This window comes from Heteronotia binoei, chromosome 11 (genome assembly GCF_032191835.1).
Source record: "Heteronotia binoei isolate CCM8104 ecotype False Entrance Well chromosome 11, APGP_CSIRO_Hbin_v1, whole genome shotgun sequence".
In the NCBI taxonomy this organism is placed as follows: Eukaryota; Metazoa; Chordata; class Lepidosauria; order Squamata; family Gekkonidae; genus Heteronotia; species Heteronotia binoei.
Window position 1 is genome coordinate 27529436 of NC_083233.1, and position 23222 is coordinate 27552657.

At 43.4% G+C, this 23222-nt stretch overlaps 1 protein-coding gene across 1 annotated transcript in view; it reads right to left on the bottom strand.

The window, feature by feature from the left end:
- DIAPH2 (diaphanous related formin 2) overlaps nucleotides 1-23222 on the bottom strand; it is a 446439-nt gene that overhangs the window by 274151 nt on the left and 149066 nt on the right. Inside the window, exons 19-21 of the mRNA XM_060249401.1 lie at nucleotides 20876-20977; nucleotides 19605-19699; nucleotides 3688-3789 (exon numbers count right to left, since the gene is read on the bottom strand). Of these exons, the coding sequence (XP_060105384.1) occupies nucleotides 3688-3789; nucleotides 19605-19699; nucleotides 20876-20977 (299 nt within the window). The remainder of the gene's footprint in view (nucleotides 1-3687; nucleotides 3790-19604; nucleotides 19700-20875; nucleotides 20978-23222) is intronic.

The following is a 23222-nucleotide window of genomic DNA, read 5'->3' on the forward strand; positions in this document are numbered from 1 at the left end:
AAAGTCAGTATTGTCACATAAGAACATAAGAGAAGCCCTGTTGGATCAGGCCAGTGGCCCATCCAGTCCAACACTCTGCGTCACATAAGAACATAAGAGAAGCCCTGTTGCATCAGGCCAGTGGCCCCTCCAGTCCAACACTCTGTGCCACAGAAAAATATAAGAGAAGCCCTGTTGCATCAGACCAATGGCCCCTCCAGTCCAACACTCTGTGCCACATAAAAATATAAGAGAAGCCCTGTTGCATCAGACCAATGGCTCATCCACTCCACCACTCTGATCACATAAGAACATAAGAGAAGCCCTGTTAGATCATGCCAGTGGCCCCTCCAGTCCAACACTCTGTGTCACATAAGAACATAAGAGAAGCCCTGTTAGATCAGGCCAGTGGCCCCTCCAGTCCAACACTCTGTGTCACATAAGAACATAAGAGAAGCCCTGTTAAATCAGGCCAGTGGCCCCTCCAGTCCAACACTCTGTGTCACATAAGAACATAAGAGAAGCCCTGTTAGATCAGGCCAGTGGCCCCTCCAGTCCAACACTCTGTGTCACATAAGAACATAAGAGAAGCCCTGTTAGATCAGGCCAGTGGCCCCTCCAGTCCAACACTCTGTGTCACATAAGAACATAAGAGAAGCCCTGTTAGATCAGACCAGTGGCCCCTCCAGTCCAACACTCTGTGTCACATAAGAACATAAGAGAAGCCCTGTTAGATCAGGCCAGTGGCCCCTCCAGTCCAACACTCTGTGTCACATAAGAACATAAGGAGGGAAGGAAGGGAGGAGGGAGGGAAGGGAAGGGAAGGGAAGGGAAGGGAGGGGAGGAAGGAAGGAAGGAAGGAAGGAAGGAAGGAAGGAAGGAAGGAAGGAAGGAAGGAAGGAAGGAAGGAAGGAAGGAAGGAAGGAAGGAAGGAAGGAAGGAAGGGGGAGGGAGGGAAGGAAGGGGGGAGGGAGGGAGGGAAGGAAGGAAGGAAGGAAGGGGGGAGGGAGGGAGGGAAGGAAGGAAGGAAGAAAGAAAGGAAGGAAGGAAGGGAGGAGGGAGGGAAGGAAGGAAGGGAAGGGAGTGAGGGAAGGAAGGAAGAAAGGAAGAAAGGAAGGAAGGGAGGAGGGAGGGAAGGAAGGAAGGGAAGGAAGGAAGGAAGGAAGGAAGGAAGGAAGGAAGGAAGGAAGGAAGGAAGGAAGGAAGGAAGGAAGGAAGGAAGGAAGGGAGGGAGGGAGGGAGGGAGGGAAGAAAGGAAGGCCGCCCCCCGCCCCCCCCCCGCTTTCGGCCCCCTTACCTGTTTCCAGGGCGGCGGCGGCGTAGAGTCCAGCGGCGGCGGCGGCGAGTCCTGCGGCGGCGGCCTCGCGGTGAGGGAGGGAGGGAGCTGCCGGCGCTGGCCTCTGGAGGCCTCCAGGGACCAGCGCCGGCTGCTCTGCGGCCTCTCCGTGGCCTCCGCTGGTCCCTGGAGGCCCTCCAGAGACTCTGGAGGGCCTCCAGGGACCAGCGGAGGCCGCGGGGACCCCTTCGCTGGTCGGCGCTGATCCCGGAAGGCCTTCCAGAGGCTCTGGAAGGCCTTCCGGGACCAGCACCGGGTGCTCCGCGGCGTCCCCGCGGCCTCCGCTGGTCCCTGGAGGCCCTCCAGAGACTCTGGAGGGCCTCCAGGGACCAGCGGAGGCCGCGGGGACGCCTTCGCTGGTCGGCGCTGGTCCCGGAAGGCCTTCCAGAGGCTCTGGAAGGCCTTCCGGGACCAGCGCCGGGTGCTCCGCGGCGTCCCCGCGGCCTCCGCTGGTCCCTGGAGGCCCTCCAGAGCCTCTGGAGGGCCTCCAGGGACCAGCGGAGGCCGCGGGGACGCCTTCGTTGGTCGGCGCTGGTCCCGGAAGGCCTTCCAGAGTCTCTGGAAGGCCTTCCGGGACCAGCGCCGGGTGCTCCGTGGCGTCCCCGCGGCCTCCGCTGGTCCCTGGAGGCCCTCCAGAGCCTCTGGAGGGCCTCCAGGGACCAGCGTAGGCCGCGGGGACGCCTTCGCTGGTCGGCGCTGGTCCCGGAAGGCCTTCCAGAGGCTCTGGAAGGCCTTCCGGGACCAGCGCCGGGTGCTCCGCGGCATCCCCGCGGCCTCCGCTGGTCCCTGGAGGCCCTCCAGAGACTCTGGAGGGCCTCCAGGGACCAGCGGAGGCCGCGGGGAGGCCTCCACCACCGCCGCCGGGCCCCGCGCGCGGGCGGGGAAGGCGGCGAGTGAGGGAGGGAGCGTCCCTGCGCGTGCGCAGGGGCCCTGCGCAGGCGCAGGGCCGCTCCCTCCCTCACTCCCCCGCCTTCCCCGCCGGTGCCCGCGGCCCACCGCCTCCGGGGCTGGCTAAACCGGGACCTTTAATGGTCCCGGTATAGGCAGCCCGGGAGGCGGGATTGGTTGGCCAGAACCGGGACATTCCCGGGCTCCCGGGACGGTCTGGCCACCCTATAATCACAGCAACAGACTCTTGATTTATGGAAGAATAATGCAACACAATTCATTCATGTTGTTTGAATTATAGATATGTGGATACATAGCGCAAAAAGGGGGGGGGGCTTAAACTTTCCTCAAAACATAGTGTGCATACTTTGGAGCTTCTAGGAGGCAAAATGCTACCTCAACGTTAACTGTAGCTCACATGGCTGTTGAAGTGGCCTATTATTTGTACAACTGAATTATCAAACCATTTAAGAAATTATTTTAGGCAACCAGCCTTCTTAGGCACTACATAGGCTTGTACTACTCAGTCCCAATGAATAAACTATCAACTGTCTGAGAAATTTACTTGGGGCAAACAAAATGCTGTAGCTGTGGAACACCAAGGCAATCCTAAGAGACCTAACAGAGGTTTAAATGACATCTGAGTTAAAATAGGGCTGCTTTGCTCCAGATACAAGATGCTCACTTGACTTGTAACCTTAAGGGACAATAAACTACCCAGAAAAAAAGTTTCCTACAAGCAAACGAACAGCAGCACAGAGCTTACACTCAGATGATGATATTATTATTATTATTTACATGTTCCTTGTCTGCTGCTCAAGCCTAAATAGGCACTATTTTGACCATAAAAAAACCTACAGCTAACATCTATAGTTAAGAGAGATGTGTTATTGAGAATGTTTGTTTAATTAATTTATACTCCACTATTTCTGCTCAATGGGGACCCAAAGCAGTCTACATAACTCTCCTGTAGTCCATTTTATCTTCACAACAACCCTGTGAGTTAGGTTAGAATGTGACTGGCCCAAAGTCATTCCAGACAGCTTCCATGGAATGAGTGGTGATTTGAACCAGATACTAGCCCAACACTCTTCACCACTATACTACACTGGCTCGCAAATACTCAAATCTCCATTTGTCACAATTGTCACAATTGTGGAACTCAAAAGTAGCATCCATGGAGTTAGAAAGTTTGATCTAATTTCCTTTTTAGGTATGATAAAATAGAGCAACTGCCCTATCCAGTGAGCTGAAATTTGAACCAAGACATTCCATAGCCAAACCCAAAAGTCTAGCTATCCTGTGAAGTAGTTTTGTCTGAGAGAGAATGGCTTGTACAAAGTCACCTAGTGAGCCTCACAGCTAAATGAGCATTTAAACTCGTCTCTCTTATCCTAGCCTGACACTCTAACGTCCACACCAGTCTAGCTTTTATGAAGATAAGTCACATAATAAAAAGTCTAACATATGGATATAACACATACCACAACTCCAAATTGTTCTGGCTCACAAAGATCATCGTATTCATTCTTCAACTCGGCTAAGGCACTGAGCTCCTTCTGTTCAGGAAGATTCTTAACCAGATTCTAGTATAAGGAATGTAAACAAACAAACAAGAATATTTTCATATGAATTTATCAATTTAGTTCTTAATAAGAATAGGCTCATATGTATAGATCACTTTTATTATCTTAAAAAGTATGTGTGTGTATATGTAATTCTGCAGATAAATACAGAAACAAAGATACACAAGTAACTGTATAAAAATATATCAGAAGAAAGTATAATGGTTAAATACATTTAAACGTATATTCAGCTTTTGATGCTAAAATTCAAGAACAGGCTGCCAACTTTATCAGAATGTAAGCTTACACCGTTTATCGTCTTTCATCTAGATACATAGCAATTTGCCAAACTCTGGTGATCTGTGTCTTAATATTTAATTTTTCAGTAGATTCTGTTTTTTTCACTATCAACATTTTGACTACTAAAAGTAAATAAAGGATCATATTTAAATACTGTTTCTGGACACACTGTTAAGTAAGACTTGAAATTTAAAAACTCTCAAAATCACCTAAAGCTATTATTTAAACATGCAATTTCTTTCTGTGAAAACATTGATCCAGAATGTGTGTATCATCTGGCACTGCCACCACATATGGAATAAAATCTGCAAAGACAAACCACTTTTTCAGCATTTGTGTTCTATACCACTTTGTGGCAGAACAGACCCACTGTGGACTGCAGGTCCTGTCTTACCCTGCCCTCTAAGGTTTCCCAAAACCTGGAGAGGCTTTTCATTTTCAGGTAACAACTACCACCACCTGACCTTATAAAGAATTGCCCTTCCAAGTTAGTAAGTAAAATTTTATTTGTATCCCGCCCTCCCCCGCTGAAGCAGGCTCAGTGCGGCTAACAACATTTAAAAGTGAACAATACAATAATAAGGCATTAAAATCACATTAGAACCAATCCATAATTAATTAAAACATTTCTAAATCTAACACTATTAAGTCTGGCAGTAAACATTATTGTTTGACGCTATGTCTGTCAGATGATGTAGTGGTGGTGGATCCCTAGACCAGACCATTTTGGCGTTTCCTTTGTTATGCACCTATAATTCAGTTGTTGATAAACGCCTGTTTAAAGAGGGTGGTCTTGCAGGCCCTGCGGAACTGGTCTAAGTTCCGCAGGGCCCGCACTTCCTCTGGGAGCTGATTCCAAAGATGTGGGGCCGCGGGGGGAAAGGCCCGAGTGCGGGTGTTTTGAAATTTAACTTCTTTTAGCCCAGGGATAGTCAATCGGTTTTTTCCTACTGACCTCAGTGCTCTCTGGGGCTCATATGGGGAGAGACGGTCCCTCAGGTAGGTCGGTCCTTGGCCATATAGGGCTTTAAAGGTAATGACCAGCACTTTGTACTGGATCCGGTATACAATCAGCAGCCAGTGCAGTCCGCGCAGTCCGCGCAGCCCCGGCCGTATATGCTCCCATCTTGGGAGACCAAGTAGCAGCCTGGCCGCCGCATTCTGCACTAACTGCAACTTCCGGGTCCGGCACAGAGGCAGCCCCATGTAGAGAGCGTTACAGTAGTCCAGTCTTGAGGTGACCGTCGCATGGATCACCACTGCTAGGTCCTGACGCTCTAGGAAAGGGGCCAACTGCCTTGCCCGCCTCAGATGAAAAAATGCTGACTTGGCAGTGGCTGTTATCTGGGCCTCCATTGATAATGAAGGCTCCAGTAAAACACCCAGGCTCTTTACCCGCTGCGCCGTCTTCAGCGGCGCACCGTCAAAGGCCGGGAGAGATATTTCCTTCCCCAGAGTGCCACGACCCACATAGAGAACCTCTGTCTTCGCTGGGTTCAGCTTCAGCCCACTCAGTCTAAGCCACGTTGCAACAGCCTGCAGGGCCCGGTCCAGGTTCCCCGGGGTGGAGGCGGGCCGGCTGTCCATTAGTAGATAAAGCTGGGTGTCATCTGCATATTGATGGCAGCCCAGCCCAAATCTCCGGGCAATCTGGGCAAGGGGGCGCATATAGATGTTGAATAACATCGGGGAGAGAACTGCTCCCTGAGGCACCCCACAATCTAGTGTGCGCCTCTGGGATCGCTCACCCCCAATCGCCACACTCTGTCCCCGGCTCATGAGGAAGGAGGAAAGCCATTGTAAGGCCAACCCCTCAACCCCTATGCCGGTGAGGCGGTGGATCAGCAACTGATGGTCGACCGTGTCAAATGCAGCCGACAAATCTAATAACATCAGTACTGCCACCCCGCCTCGATCCAGTTGCCGCTGGAGGTCATCCACCAAGGCGACCAGGACCGTCTCTGTCCCGTGGCCCGGTTGGAAGCCAGACTGGCACGGGTTTAGGACAGAAGCGTCATCTAGAAATCTCTGTAGCTGCAACGCCACTGCCCTCTTGATAACTTTACCTAAAAATGGTAAATTAGACACCGGCCTTGCCTCTGTGTCACCTACGCCTGGCCACCACAGGGACCATTTATTGCTTTGCGCACCCCTGGAGGAATAGCCACTTACCCACTGACTGCCTTCCCCTGATGGCCCTTTTAAAATAGTGTGTCCAAGATGGTGGAGATCTATGTGGTACCAAGAACCGCTACCAGCATCCAAAGTTATAAAGTACTTATTAAAAAAGAAAATGTTCACAAGCATACTTCTAGCACAGCACAAGACTGAGCAAAGGATTCAAAAGATATGGCTAAAATGCAATTCTTCTGTCCTTCTCTCTATATACATTGCCCTATCAGATGTTTAAGCCAGTTGGGTGTAGTGGTTAAGTGTACGGGCTCTTATCTGGGAGAACCAGGTTTGATTCCCCACTCCACTTGCACCTGCTGGAATGGCCTTGGGTCAGTCATAGCTCTATCAGGAGTTGTCCTTGAAAGGGCAGCTGCTGTGAGAGCCCTCTCACAGGGTGTCTGCTGTGGGGGGAGAAGATTTAGGAGATTGTAAGCCGCTCTGAGTTTTGATTCAGAGAGAAGGGCGGGGTATAAATCTGCAGCCTTCTTCTTAAAATATAAGACAGACTCCTTAGCTTAGGATGTTGTAGATTATATATTTTAGTCAGAAGATCCACAAGTTCAACTTTGAGTTCTTTCAGAACTCTTGGATGTATGGCATCCAGACCTGGTGACTTATTAGTTTTTAATTTGTCTATCAGTTGTAGGACCTCCTCTCGTCACCTCAATCTGACTCAGGTCTTTCAACACCCCTTCCAAAATAAGTGGTTCTGGAGTAGGCAAACACTTTTCATCTTCCACAGTGAAGACTGAGGCAAAGAAGCCCAGGGGTGGAGCAACTTCCTGTGCGGAATTAGTCTAAATTAAATGATAATGTTTTATTTTGAATTTGTACAAATAGTGTACACTGATCCAGTGGAGAATATTAATTTCCAGCCTTTCCCAAAGATGGCCTTAAAGGTGCCACTGGACTCAAACTTTGATCCTTCATTTCCTTGTGGGTGCACAGGAAATCTTTGAAAGATGCCATCCTTTTAAAATTGCTATGTACACCCACCTTTTAAGACAGCAGCATTCTTACAACAACAAAAAATGCATGGGTTTTCCAAGCCTTGAGAGAAGTACTGTGTTGCTGATGCCAATGCATCCAAGTACCAGTAAAGAGTCACTAGTGCCCATTTGTAGCCAGTTTCTCTTCCTCAGATATATACCTATTTTTCTTCCTCTAAGTAATATTGCATTTGAAAAAAAATGACAGACCCTATTCAAAAGCACAGAACACAGGATGGTATTCTTAAATATGCAAGATAGTATTCTAATTTGCAAAATCCTTTGGTTTTTGCTATTGAGCATAATTTGTCAGCCTTTGCTCTTCAAATGGTGTAGGTATAAAGGGGTAATCAAATAATTCAAAAACTACTCTTGTGATACAATGGAAGAACTAAATTTAATTGGGTCAATTTCAGTCTTTAAAAAGACTAACACAAATAATGAACTTCTTTTTTAGCCAACAGAAAAACTTTTTACAGGAGAGATACATGATACTTCTTTGATAGGCCTGTACATGCACTTATACAGACCAGCAATCTTTCCTTTAATTTCCCTCTTACAAGTCAGCATATTTATTTTCTTGTTTAGACTGTGGACTTTTTCTTTTCTTTTTCTTTTTTGCAATGTCACATTTATGAAGCACTTCAAAGGATGTCTCCCCTGAAATTCAGACAGGGTGAAGAAGAATTCTAAATGCCCCAATGCTTGGCAAGGTTACAATTCACCATCAGTAACCACAGCAGGTGGTTATTTTATTACCATATATTGAAATATCAAATTCCTTTGCCAGATCAGAGCCCTAGGGAAAAGCAACAGCAAACAAAGTCACCTAAAATTCTATATTTCCACCTATTTCTATCCCTACTGCGCTTTCACCTTCTCACTTCCAAACCACCGTGAAAGCAGTTGTGGGATCAAACGTATATAAAATCAAATGTACCTATACCCAGACTGCCTGATCTAGTCAGATCCTGGAAACAAAGCAGGGTCAGTCCTGGCTAGCATTTGGATGGGAGACCTATGGCTGAGACGGCAGCCAGGCCTATGGTTGAAGCAGTTGGCATCTAATGTCATTGGCCTCCCCTGCTCTACCTAGTTTTATCTATTTGTTAGTTGTTGCTGGGTTATGACACAGAGGCAGAGGTTATGACACACAAATGGCAAGCCACTTCAGAACATCTCTTGCCATGGAAACTCTACAGAGTCACCATAGTCAGCCGCGACATGGCAGCACTTTTCACCAGCATACCTACTTACACATTTCGTTGCAAAATACCGTGAGGCATTCCTCAGTCTTTTCCCGTATGAAACTTCTATAGGGAAATTCCATTTGAGTGCAGACTAGTTCTTAAAAACCGCAGACAAGAGGGCAACAACTGCTGCAGCCCTTGTATTAAAAAGCAACCTTCATTACAGCAAATCAATGATGGTTGTCCATAGGTCTTAATTTGAATATATTCCACACATGCACTCATTAACTCAATACATTCACAGCATAACAGGTAGTTCAGTTCAATATTTTGCATAAAATCACATTTCAAGTGGCACCTTACTGATCCTGTTGTAGACGGGAAAGTCAAAGAAAGTGTTTGTGACAGCACTGAAGCACACTTTGTATTCAATCTTTCATGCCTCGTAGCTCTAATTTTATGGTATGTCAGCACTGTGATGTTAAAAAAAAAACTGCCTGTTAAACAGAACTGAGACATTTAACTACTTTCCACATTTCTGCAATTATTCAACAGCATTCCACAAACTTTATTTTCTTTAAATGTTAATTGCACACTTAAAGGTTAGTTAAGTGAAGATATTGAACCATGTTGCCCTTTCTTGTATGCCAAAACACAGCCTTTCTTCCCCGCCCGCCCCCCCCCCCCCAAAAAAGCATCTCATTAAGTCACTCAAGTCTTGGCCACATTTGGGTTCTCCCTGATGAAGCCCATTACACTGTACACAGACTGGACCTTTGTCAAATTCTATCATATACTCCATGGACTAGTGCAGCATTATTGCCAATATGCTTACCATTAGGATATCTAATTAAAGTGATGTATATCAACTGGGAGCCAGTTTGGTGTAGTGGTTAAGTGCACGGACTTATATTTGGAAGAACCGGGTTTGATTCCCCACTCCTCCACTTGCAGCTGCTGGAATGGCCTTGGGTCAGTCATTGCTCTTGTAGGAGTTGTCCTTGAAAGGGCAGCTGCTGTAAGAGCTCTCTCAGCCCCACCTACCTCACAGGGTGTCTGTTGTGAGTGGGGGAGGGGGAGGTAAAGGAGAGTGTAACCACTCTGAGATTCAGAGTATAGGGTGGGATATAAATCCAATACCTTCTTCAATATAGTAGACCAGGATGAATGGATGCCTGTTTACAATGTATGATCAACATATGTAAAGTCCTGAACAAACAAAGTGAATTTGATGTATGGTCTGCCTGCTCCCTTTCTTTTTTTATTGTAGTTGGGCTTTTTCCTGAGAAATAACAATAGATATAAAAGCAGTCATCATTTTAATTCTATGACTCCTTTAAAGGTAAAGGTAGTCCCCTGTGCAAGCACCAGTCATTTCCGACTCTGGGTTGACATTACATCACAACATTTTCACAGGGGTGGTTTGCCATTGCCTTCCCCAGTCATCTACACTTTACCCCCAGCAAGCTGGGTACTCATTTTACCGACCTCAGAAGGATCGAAGGCTGAGTCAACTTTGAGCCGGCTACCTGAACCCAGCTTTTGCCGGGATCGAACTCGGGTCGTGAGCAGAGTTTGGACTGCAGAACTCTGCACCACAGGGCTACTTTAGCAATACATTATTTTATGGGAAGGGCCACAATAAAAATTGGGACAACTAGGGTAAATTCCAGCAGAGGAACAGACCATAAATCGCATTCATTTTTTGATCAAGATTCTTGTCAAGAGACGACAGTTGGCCCAACACAACCTGCCCTGGCTGCCTGAACCACAGATGGCTGGAATCCTGACTCAGCCATATGAGGAGGGCTGCGACCAGGAAAGAGTTCTCCAACTCAGCCAGGAACAAGACCGATGCCCAAGCAGCAGTGGGGAGGGGCACAGGGAGCTGGAGTCGGTTTTATACATCACCCTTCACTACCCAAAGGACTCTTGGAGTGGCTTGCAATCTTCTTCCCTTTCTCTTCTCCCCACAACAGAAATCCTATGAGGTAGGTGAGGCTGAGAGAGTTCTCAGAGAACTGTGACTGGCCCAAGGTCACTCAGCTGGCTTCATGTGAAGCAGAGGGGAATCAAACCCAGTTCTCCAGATCTAGCCCACTGCTCTTAACCACTGCAGCACACAGTAATCCACTTTATACTTGTTTTAAAGTTCTGTTTAAATCAATGACTGGAATCCTGCCAATATTTATTTCCATGATTTTATGGTGAAAAACTACAATTTGTAAGGAAATCTAAGATAAACTATGAAGAAGGTACGTGATCACAATTCTGACCGTAAGTGGAAAAGCAAACAAAAGAAAAGATACAAAAGAAAAGATACAAAAGGCAACAAAGGATAACAAATATGCAACTCAGTGTGACACTACAGAAATATCTATTTACTGTTGATACCATTATTTCTATTATTTCAGAGTAGGGAGAAAAAAAAACACATTTTCTTCAAAACATTTCTAACATCAGGTAACTAAACTTTTTGCTCAATCACAGGACCAAGCCATCATCCACCATAGATCGGTAACATCAATATTTTCAAGCAGCAAAATAATCCTGAAATAGAGAAACCCTGTGAGGTAAACACAGGTCATTCTGAAAACTGGTGCACTCCAGAGAGCACCCTTCCTTTCTCATCTTCTAAATAAATTATTAAACAAATCCCAAAGTTTGTTAACTTAGAATTAAGGTAAAATCTGTCTTTCTCTGTGATGAATACTTTAAAAAGAATTAAATAGTACTCTCTTTCCCCTGTTTTCATTATCAAAGCAGTTTGAGTGATATAAGTAATCAATACCACCCCCCTTGGCATAATGCAAATATCTCTTCTCTACGTACCCTATAACTTGCTTCTTAAACTTAAAATATACTTCCCAGGATATTAGTGTCCAGGCAAATTCCCTTCCCGGTCTTTATATTCAATAGCAACCACAACTGTGAATACTGAGCACTATTGAAATGGGGAGGAGTTATTCCTTCTAAACTGTATTGAATGAAATACTCTATTGCCCTAAACGCTTCTCCCACCCTAGAATTTACTCTCCCTTTTCTAAATCCATGGTGGTGAATTCCAAAGCTCCTAAGAGGAAGTGGGCAAAAAAAAAGGAAAAAGCTGAGCCAGGGCACTCACCCCACTGCCCTGCCCAAATCACAAAATGTCCCTCCTCCCCCCTTATGAGCTCAACCCCGGTTTCTCCAACATGGAAAGGAAACAATACCAAAATCCAATTCCACTCCAGACTAAGAGAGGGGTTATATCTAGGGATCACCAAAGGGAATCCCACAGATGCTATTCAGGGAAGGGAGGGATGCAGCAGTGGGAGGAAAGAGAGAGGAAAAGGGAAAACAACTGAAGAAAATGCTATTAGAGAAGTAACAGGGAAAAAAGGGAAAAGGAAAAAAAAAACAACTGATGAAGACTGGACTGTCATGATGTCAGTCCTTAAATCGTTCAAGGAAGGGTTGAATAACATCAACATGGTGAATACTTCTATAGCACTGCAATTAAAGAAAAACAATGACTAACTGTTGAGTTCTAATAATAATTAACAAATGGAGACTATAGGGGGGAGTTAAACTTTGTCCACATACCGATTATATAACTGACTATAGAAGCATGCTGTTATGTATTGTGATAAAGAAACATCAGAGGTTCCAAGCAAAATGCCATGTGTGGATCCTCCTTCCCCTGGCCATATTATTGTTATATGTTGTTGTTGTTTTCCCCCAAGGTAGACAATTTTATTTATTTATCTATTATGTTACTTTTGTGAATCGTCTAATCCCTGATCTACCCATAAGTAGTGGCTTATAGCACAGTAGTACAGCACAGACTTGGGTCACCTCCAGATCTGTCATTTGGCTGCCCAAGGCTGGTAACTCAGGCCCAAGTCTCTGTTCTCAAGATGGAGTAGCAGGAGAAAAGATTTCTGGAAAGTGGCTTGCACAGTTATACTCTATGAATTTCCCCATGTCTCTGTTGTTTTCACCAAAGAGATTTGGGAAATTTCTAGAATCTCATCTAGAAATAATGTCACATCTGACCCAAACTCCAGCCTTCCCAGACACCATCCTCAAAATTTCCTAGCACTTGCCAAGGCAGTGTTGCCAGCTCTTGTCATCTCATTTACATTAGCAGATGTGGCTGTGCCAATGTAACTGGTTACTGCTCAGGTTACCAGAATCAGCTGGTACAATTTACTTTCAGTAAATGTGGGTTTCAGTCCACATTTGGCCAAACATTAACATTCTTCACAGGGTTGCCATGAAGGGGAGGGACGGTGGCTCAGTGGTAGAGCATCTGCTTGGGAAGCAGAAGGTCCCAGGTTCATTCCCTGGCATCTCCAAAAAAGGGTCCAGGCAAATAGGTGTGAAAAACCTCAGCTTGAGACCCTGGAGAGCCGCTGCCAGTCTGAGAAGACAATACTGACTTTGATGGACCAAAGGTCTGATTCAGTATAAGGCAACTTCATATGTACTTGCTGCTTTGTCTCTGTTTCCTCTTGGGTCCTTCCATTCAACTAAGTATCAAATCCATTGCTGGAAACTCGTGACCCTTACTCAGAGGCTGAACTGAGGCTGAACTATGGGCCCAAAGAGGTGAAAAGAGGAAGAGGTTCCCAACCGAATAGTTTTTCAAGCACATAATTTTACACACACTTTCACATACCTAATGAGAGTATCTTATGGACATTTCCCTACGTTTGCAACCTAAGTTTCATGTGTCCATTTTAAGTAGAGGTGCAGGGTGTGCCCACATTCTCCACCATTAATCTATTACCAGAACTGGGGTCTCCTAATATTGGTGTTAGTTCTTAGAAGACCTTTATTTGCAATAGGCAGTAACAGGGGAACTTTACACAAATTGTATACCAGGACTGGTCCTTTAGAGCAGGGGTGGCCAACGGTAGCTCTCCAGATGTTTTTTGCCTACAACTCCCATCAGCCCCAGCCAGCATGGCCAATGGCTGGGGCTGATGGGAGTTGTAGGCAAAAAACATCTGGAGAGCTACCGCTGGCCACCCCTGCTTTAGAGAACTCTCAGATTTAACCAGACTGTTACTTAACCAAAGGAGGGTTTTTTTCTTAACAGAAAATGATAAAATAATGCACATATACAGGGAATAAATGCACACAGAAACAACAACACAAAGTTAACAGAAAATACAAGGCTGAGAGGAATACAGCAGGGATTTGGGGAAAATGTAGTTACCATTCAGGAGTCCATGGAACAGAGGATGTGAATACAGAAAGTGACCCAAAGAGAGTTTGGGCGTGCAAGTCTCTAGCAAGATAAGACACATCCACAATGGGAAGTGCTAGTCTAGATATAGACTAAAATGTTACGTGGGTGCATGGTGATGTACCTGCCCATTAAAACAGCACACTGATGAGATTATCTGGGAGTAAAACAATATACTGGGAAATGTGGAATGGGGCTCCCAGGAAAAGACAAAGAAGTTGGCATATTTGCATCTATGTACAGGGATGGCTTTCTGGGTATAAACAGTAACTGTTAACGTTACTGTTGGAATATGGTGAGGAATGTGAGAGCTTAACAATCCACTGATGATCCTTGATCATTGGATCAAGAAAAGGCTACCCAGCGGTGGGAATGTCACATCAATTAGGGTGAGTGGACTAGGAAGAGAGGACCCAGGGTGTTGGGCTTTTGTGATAAGGAATCTTACCTTTCAAGTGGGCACAGCAATATAGAAGAATATCTCTTTTGTTTTAGGGGGGGGGGGTTGGGGGGGGCAGGGATGGTTAGCATAACAGATGCCCTGGAACCACCACCCAAAATAGCAAGTCAGTGCTTGCTAACAGGACCTGTTTTGTTCAGTCCTACTCCGTCTTAGTTTATACTGTACGCTTCCAGACCTCATTCTGGCCCACTCCTGGACCAAACAAGCCTGGCACTTGTACTGTGAAAGAATTAGGTGTAAAAGATGACAAGGGACATCTATTTCTCAGTGTAACCTCTGCAGGGGTACATAGGGGATCTAACACCCTTTGGCTTCTGACTGTTGGGATAGTAAGAAAGGGCTGGTGGCAGACTACCATGCTGGAGTGTGAACAGTCACACCCCAGAGTTTTGTAATGTTGTATCTGCAGTTTTATTTGGCCTGGGCTGGGCAAGGTGACCCTTTGACAGGCTCTTCTTATGTCCTTACATGTGTTACTGACTTTTAAAAAAAAATTAATAAAAATGTGACTTTGTTGTGTAAGAACCTTGTTCTCTGAAGCTTTGCTTCCCACCTCGTCTCTAAAACCCATCTCACTCTATCTGGTAGTTACGAATTGGTTGAGTTTTATAAAATACCTATAAGGTTATAAAATACTTTTTTGTCTTAAAGTGTTCCTGTGCTGGCGTGCAGACACTTTTGTGAGCTTGAAATAATGCACCATAAAGTCACAGAATTCTCTAACTAAGTTATGTGCAGCTGTTTTTAATCACAGTTTCCACATGTTCTTTAGGATTCACCATTTACTTTTGATCATTTCCCCTTTATACAGCTATTCACGCAACATTTCTTACTTAAATATTACTCTTCACATTTAGCTGAAGGTCTTTAGGAAGACATTACTGAATAAAAAATGATACCTATCAAGCAGATACTCAGATTTTGTTATAACTAGGTTCAACTAGTCTGGTTTGCAAAAGATAAGACAGAATGTAAGATCAGCAAGAGGACTCTCGACAAGAGATCATAATTGTACTCTACAATGATATAAATGAAAACAAAGTAGAATTGTTACACCCTTAAACACATATCACCTTAAGGATTTGATTTGCTGTAAGTTTTGTCTGTTTAACTCAGTTAATGTTTAATGTGTCTGAGGTACAAAACACACCAAAGGTATGAACATGAAAATTATTACCGATTATTTCTCATTATAACATGGCTACAGACACTGGAAATTAAACCTATCTTGCATTATATTGTAGGTTTGCAGCCCTAACACAGCTTTCAGAACACCTCAAGAAGAGCCGACAAAGCTAAGGAATCCTTCATCATTATTGTTTAACTTGTGCATTTTCAGATTCTCTTGTAATAAATATTAACAACAATAATCATTGCACTGCATGCTGGTATGCAGATAATTGCTTGCGCGTTAACTCTGGATAAGTGTTGCAAGTATGTTAATATCCTTGTATTGTTGACCTTTAGGAACTGAGCTCAGAGTAAATACAACCATTTGTTACAGGATGCAAATGCAGATGTTTATAAACTACGAAACATTTGCTTATACTCAGAATCTATTTGTTTAGAAAATACCTGTTAGGCTAGAAAACCAGCTGCTTTGTATCCTTGAACTCAAAAAAGTTTAGTTCCAAACTAAGCTGTAGTTTTCTTGAGATAGTAAACTTGTGTCAGAGGGCAGCAGTGAGATGTGCATTATGAAATGCTCCTGCATACAAAAACATTCCCTCTACATAGAAACCAAGCATACGAGGGAGAGTACCCAGATAAGCCCAGGTACTCAGGGAGGGGCTGGTTCAATGGTAGAGCATCTGCTTGGTATGTAGAAATTCCAGGTTCAATTCCCAGCATTACTAGTTAAAGATCAGCCAGCAATTGATGTGAAAGGCCTCCACCTGAGACTCTGGAGAGCTGAACCAGTTTGCTTAGACAATACTGACCTTGGTGGCCCAATGGCCTGATTCAATATATGGCAGCTTCATGTGTTGATGTACTCCCACCAGAATGCTTGTTTTCTACATATAAAGACTGTTTCTCAATACAGAAACATTCTACGATGTGAGCTCCAGTCTGAAGTGGCATAGACCAGACATAGGTTTACTACCTTAAAGGGAACTGCACTTAAACCTCTCCTAATTCACTAGAATTTGCTTCTTTCATTAGCAGAACTGCAAGCTTAAACACACTATGTTGAACTAAATTAGAAGACAATAATTCCGCATAAATAAAAGAATGCTAAAAGCTATGTGAACTCACTTTAGATATCTTTAGCTCATTACTCCTGAATTGAGTTGACACAAACTTCTGCTATGACGGAAATCGGAACAAAAATACCACAATTTTGCATTTGAATTCATTATACAGTTACTTGCCAAGTTCTTTTAGATTGTATTTTTTTTCTCTCATACACAAGTACACATGGAACAATAAAATGTTGCCGGAAGAAAATTCAAATTTCCAGTATAACGGAAGTTTAATTCCCCCCCCCCTCCCTCTGTCATCACAGCTTTTCCATCTCCATTTTTCTGGCATTACTCTCTATGGTGTGTGAGCAACCCATGTTTTCTCATGAACTCAAACATTTCTGACAGGCTCTTTTGTCAACAAGTTGTTAGCAGAAAGGAGTTGTAGGAGAACTGGCAAACAAAGGAAGTGGGGCAGAGGAAGAGGCAGAAGCAGAATGCTTAACGTAACCAAATTATAGTCATGAGGATGTAATGACAAGTCTAGAAAGGTAAGGTCTCTGGCACAAGGGGTACAAAGAGAGAAACCTTTCTAGTTGTTGGGTTATTGTACTTTTATGTACAATACTTCATTGTCTTGCCTTAGTCTTTCCTTAAGAAAAGAATCTGATGGCAAGACTGTAACTTAATGAAGTTTACTCCTCAGACATTGGACCATTGGATGGCATACCTTCTTCATCTTCTCCTTAATTTGGTAAGTGCTGTAGCTTGGACACTCCTTTGGTCATGCCCCACCCCCCCCCCATCTTTCTCCCTTCCTTAGTCTAGGAACATTCCAAAGGGCTCAGGAATGTCTCTGCTTGCTTCCTCAGCCAAACCAGAGGCTTGTCTCCACCTGAGATCTACCCAATCAGCTCACCCCAGCACCTATATAAAAAGAGCCCCATGGCGCAGAGTGGTAAAGCTGCAGTACTGCAATCGGAGCCCTCTGCTCATGACTTGAGTTTGATCTCAGCGGAAGCTGTTTCAGGTAGCCGGCTTGAGGTTGACTCAGCCTTCCAATCTTCTGAGGTCGGTAAAATGAGTACCCAGCTTGCTGGGGGGAAAGTGTAGATGACTGGGGAAGGCAATGGCAAACCACCCCGTAAAAAGTCTGCCATGAAAACGTTGTGAAAGCAACGTCACCCCAGAGTTGGAAACAACTGGTGCTTGCACAGGGGACTTTTCCTTTTTCCAGTACCTATATATTAGGATTGCTAAAGTTATTCCATTGACCTGGATAGCACAGGCTAGCCTGATCTTGTCAGAATCAGCCCTGATTAGTATTCAATAGGAGACCTCCAAGGAATACTCAAGTTGAGACGCAGAGGCAGGCAATGACAAACCACCTCTGAATGGCTCTTGCCTTGAAAACCTCCTGGGGTCACTGTAAGTCAGCTGTGACTTGACAGCACTTTCCATCACAGCATTATTCCAACTGATGGTCAGCTACTGGGTCTTCAGGTGTTTCCATTGTGTACTCTGGATTTGTGCTTTTCCCAGTCCTGTTCCACTTGCTTTTTTCTCTCTGGATCTCCTTTGGATTACTGCCTCAGTCTCAACTTGGATCCCCACTTGGAACCCTGATCAAGCCTCAGCTTCTGGAATTCCAAACTATCTTGGTATATTGTTAGGTCTGATGTCAACCTGGATCATCAGCTGCCTGGATGTTGCCTCCTTCAAAGACACTGCCATGAAGAATAGCCAGTGTCTTCAGCAACGCTCTTAATTCCAGAGCCAGGAGTCAACATCAGAAGAAGAAAAGTTGTGCTAGCTGAGACCAAAAAAAAGTCTGCATGAACATCTGGTACCAAGCAAGAACTTGAGAGTAAGGGAGAAGGGTAAAATGCAAAGAAAAAACAGAGAAGGTCAGAGGCATCACGACATCACCATCCCTCCAAAAACTCAAGATTCAGCCTCTATTTCCCATCATCAATGGAATTCTTTTGCTTGGGCAGTTCTTGCATGGAAAAAAGCAGGTTTGGCCAATCATGGTTGATAAGATTATCTTTAAGATACACAAATGTTTTTAAAAAGTTATTTTATTTAAAGGATCCTTGCCAGGCACTTTCTGCCTGTTCACTACTGGATCAGGAACCCAAAAGCCCAAAGCTACTTCAATTACATTACAAAAGGAAGGAGAGAAAATGAGTAGTACATCTTTCCTAGGGTCTAATCAGTCTTGACATAAGGAGTCAAGAGGCTGCAGGTATAATGTCTTGCTTTGGCTGCCTCTGCCATCTGAGGCTAGATGGATGGCAACTCATGAAAGGGCCTTCTCAGTAATGGCACCAAAACTTTAGAACTCCCTCCCCAGGGAAATCTGTCTTCCATCAGTGAGTGAATTTGTTTTGTTTGGCATTCCCCCACTAACTGTTATTTGTCCCTCCTTCCTGGTTTTGGTGTTGTATGCTTATATTTTTATTAAAGTATTTTTTATATAAATACTGATCAAATGTTTTCATATCTGCCACCTTGGGTACCCTATTTGGGTAGAAGGCAACATAAATATGTTTTACAAAAATAAAATTTTCTCTATTGCACTTGGGTTTCCCAGAGCAAATATGGCCCTGGCAACTTGGACACCCCTTTAGTCATGCCCCACCCCCATCTTTCTTCCTTTCTCATCTACACAGATGTGTGTCAAGTGCACATGTGCCTTCCTAAGTATACAAAGCAATCCCTAAATATTAGAGAAAAGTTACTTGTATAACTGTAACTTTTGTACTCTTACCACTAGAAGTTCTTAATTATTTTAACCACTGTAAGAAAGATACTTCAAAGATATGAAATAATAATTACTTTGAAATTTCAGCCTCATTCCCAAATTGGTGTTCTTTTTATCGCCACCTGAAATACAGGAGTCCTTCATACCCATGGACAAGCACACATTTTGCCTTATCACCAAACAGCAAAATTTCAGTATCACTTTTGCGATGCACTCTACTACAATTACATTACAAAAGGAAGGAGAGAAAATGGGTAGTACATCTGTTATTCTATAAATGTTATATGCAGCTCTCAGCTTCCTAGAGGTAAAAATTTAGATTAATGAAACAATATGAATATTTGAAATGAGAATAGCTACCTAGGAGAAAGTACCTCTCTCAGTCCTAAGGCATTTAAAACTGTCAAGCAACCCAATTTCGAATCCACTTCCTTAGAGTAGGTATGGAATTTCACCGCCCCATAGCACACTCACAGTATAGTATATTCACTGTGATGAAAATGTTGATTCCAGTGGATGTCATACTAGCTTACCTGAATCAATGCTTCGCTCAGTTTTTCTTCATCTACTTCTAATATGATATTTTTTATTTCCTCATAAGGCATACGGAAAGATCCCAGGAAAATAGCTGAAATGAAATGTACCATCATAACCTAAGAAGTCAGCATTGTCAAATGTAAAACACATGTGATTTTGTATTTCCTCAAAAATATGAACATTTACACTGGAAACATGTTGATTGTGCTGAGGATCATTCATTTACCTTCACTACAGTTTAAGATACTGAGTCAACACTCTGTAGCTCAGAATTCACATAAACCAGGAAATACAGATAAACTGGATTTAACTTAACTGTGATTTCTTAAAATAGTCATGTAATTCCTTATAGTGCACAAAGACAACATCCCAATAAGCAGGGACCACATTTCATTTTATAGTATTTATCACAACAAAGTAAACTATGGATCTGTGTAATTTAAGCATAAACCAGGTCCCTCAAAAACAAATATAATAAAAATTTCTAAGGCAAACAAAAGTTTGAATTTAATCTTTTGCTTCTGGTTGGCTTGTGAACCTTCACATTGATACACTATTACCAACATCTGATAACAAATACAAGAATCATATTAGAGCAAATGTCCATCAAGTCCAGCATTCTGATTTCAAAAAGTCACTTAAACATGTTTATTAGAAAGCAATGATTTCTACTGATTCCCACTGCCCACTGTAGACTCCCATCTTGTCTTCCCTTTTCTAGGGAGCCAGTGAGCTGCAAAAGGGAGGGTGGGGGGGCGGGAATCAGTAGAAATCTCCACACCTCTCCTCAGAAAAGTGCCCTTTAAGCACATGGATCTGCACAGTTGGACACAGACCACTGGCTCTACCAGTTACTGGAATTCGATGGCACCCAAGAATCCCATGAAGCTGCCTTATACTGAGCCAGACCATTGGCCCATCAAGGTAAGTACTGTCTACTCACACTGGCAGCAGCTCTAAAGGGTCTCAGGCAGAGGTCTTTCACATCACCTACTACCTGATCCCCCCCCCCCCAATTTTTAAAAGCTGGTTATGCAAGAGATTGAACTGAGAATTTCCTGTTTGTCAAGCAGATGCTTTACCACTGAGCCAATACCAAGCAAAGACATACGTCAGGCAGGCTTCCACAACAAGATGCGTTTCTCTATATGTGTTTATTCCTCATTACCAAATGCTTGACATCAGAAAAGTCTGCCAATGTTTCTGAAAGGCCTGAAAAATAGCGCTCAGGCAAGCAACGTGCCAAATGAAAGAATGTATTACATACACAAGTTCTGTGCCGTCTTCCCATCCAATACTCTTAACTCCTTCACTCTCTTCTTCAGCAAGATTATCTTCTTTTCTTCTGTATCCTCCACTGCCTTTTTAACTGCAAAAACAAAGTATGTATGAGTGTCTCCACATTCAGTAAAATAAATGTCTTTCATTTTTTTAAACCCTGAAAAGTTTGCATCTATATACTTCCTAACATTGTGCTTAAGAATTTTCATCATATAACCAAGATCAAGCAAGTTTGTGCATAAAGAAGCGCAGGATAATAAAAACAAATTTAAACTTTTCTCTGCATTGAACAGCCTTGTTTACTAAAGCAAGATCAAGTTGTATAATGAATCGTTTTATATCAAGAGTTTGGGGGGATGTTGCATAGCTCCTGTTGCCCTTCCTTATCTGCTTTAACTACCTTTCACTATTTCTGAGGGAGCAAATGGGTTGCCACAATTTCTGCCTTCAGCACACTGGGGCCTCCTACTGGATGCAGCAGTGCAATACTATTGTTTTATTTATTCTCTCTACACACAAGTTAATATAACACATAGCCTAGGGAAATGAAAAAGGTTCAGGTGTTAGGAAAGGTGATTGAAATGCTTAGCAAAACAATCAAAAAAGAGATCTAAATTAAACCTGTTGGTAAGCAACCAAGATATTGTTTTCATTTAATACAGTGATCTATTTTGTGAGCAATAACGTATTTGTTTATCAAAGCTGGGGAGGAAAAGCTGATGCAACATGCTGTAAGAGATTGTTTTCCAGTGAAGCCTTATGTTATGTACTAGTTGTGCAGCTGAGAGGTAGATAACATCCTCACATTGTCTACACCTGTAAACTAATGTATCCCATTGAAAGGATAATTTTATTCTGACACCTGCTTGGTATTGGCAGAAATGACATTAGCCGAACGGAGCCAGAAAGTAGAGGAGATTAAAACAAAGCCAATTGTTCCAGTGAGAAGGAAAGCCCATAAGAAGACTGCAATGGTTCAGAGACTAATTAAGAAAAACTTCACTATTAGCTCATCCCAAAAATCTGAAAACGCATGGTTTCTGAAAATTAACAGCTGCACAATACCTAATGTACTCTCACACCTGATCATTAACTCAATTACTGAATACCATTAAACATTACCTTGGCAAGACTGAAACCTTTTGATGTTAAGGCAGACTGAGATTATAAAGCAAAATATTGTACTCTTGGGCTTATCACAGTTAGCAGAAAGGACTCCTAAACTTAGTGTTACATAGAATAAGGAATTTCAGAAGGCTCACTTCTCCCTCCTGCACCACTTTGGGACATGCTGAAATTTCTTCTTCTACACAGTAGTTTAAGTTATGGCTGCCCTATCAACCTAGCTGTGCCATCAGCTATCTGTGGAAGCCAATGAGGGTGGAGCATGGCAAGGGGGGGATTGCCCACTACCATCGGGCAAATGGTAACCCTAGGTAAATGACTGGAAATATTCCCAGCCGCATATCCCAAATTCCCCCCCTACGGAATTATATAAACTCTCAGTTTAAACATCTGCATTTCTCCAATCTCCCACTCTGATTGTTTTCCTTTAACTGACCCTCAGCTGCTCTCAAAATCCCATGTCACATGAAACATGCTCAGTTCCATCAGGTTGCTCTTCTTTTTCTATTGGCTAATTGCTTTGCTCTGATTCACGACAGAGTGCCATGAGTATGTAAGAAACCCTTGCCTTATCTGTGGGTAGCCTAGCTTTGCTTTCATGACTGCCGCAAATCACTCAGCTTAGTATCAGATACGGTGATAAACTGGCAACTTACATCTGAAGCTGCTTAACTCAGTTCAGCATTAAGGCTGCAATCTTCAGCACACTTTGGGCTGTAAATCGCAGTAAACTCAACAAAACTTAATCTGAGCAGATGCGTTTAGGATTGCCCTGTAAGTGAACAGAATGTGCAAAATCCCAATAAACACAAGTGTTACATACAAGCTTCCAAACAATTTCAATGCAATGGAGCTTAAGTGTGCAGCAAAGTTTCTAGATGCACTGTCCGTGTTTCACCAGAATGCAACACTGTAATCTCATGTCCAGTAAAATTAGGTTTGCCTTGTAAATAAGAGCAAGGAATGGAGATACAGTTAAGGAAATCAGACCAATTCCAGTTTTTTGGACAAAAAAAAAAGTTTCAAATTGAGGTATGGAAATAAGCTTTTCCACTTTAACCTTCTTTTAGAAAATATTTTATAAAACAAGAAAACTGTACAACAAATGAGATATATTACAACTATTAAGAAATAAGTTTGCATTACCTTAAAATAATTTCCCTTTTTTCCCTTAGGGAGGTGGATTATAAGGGATATGAATCCTGAAA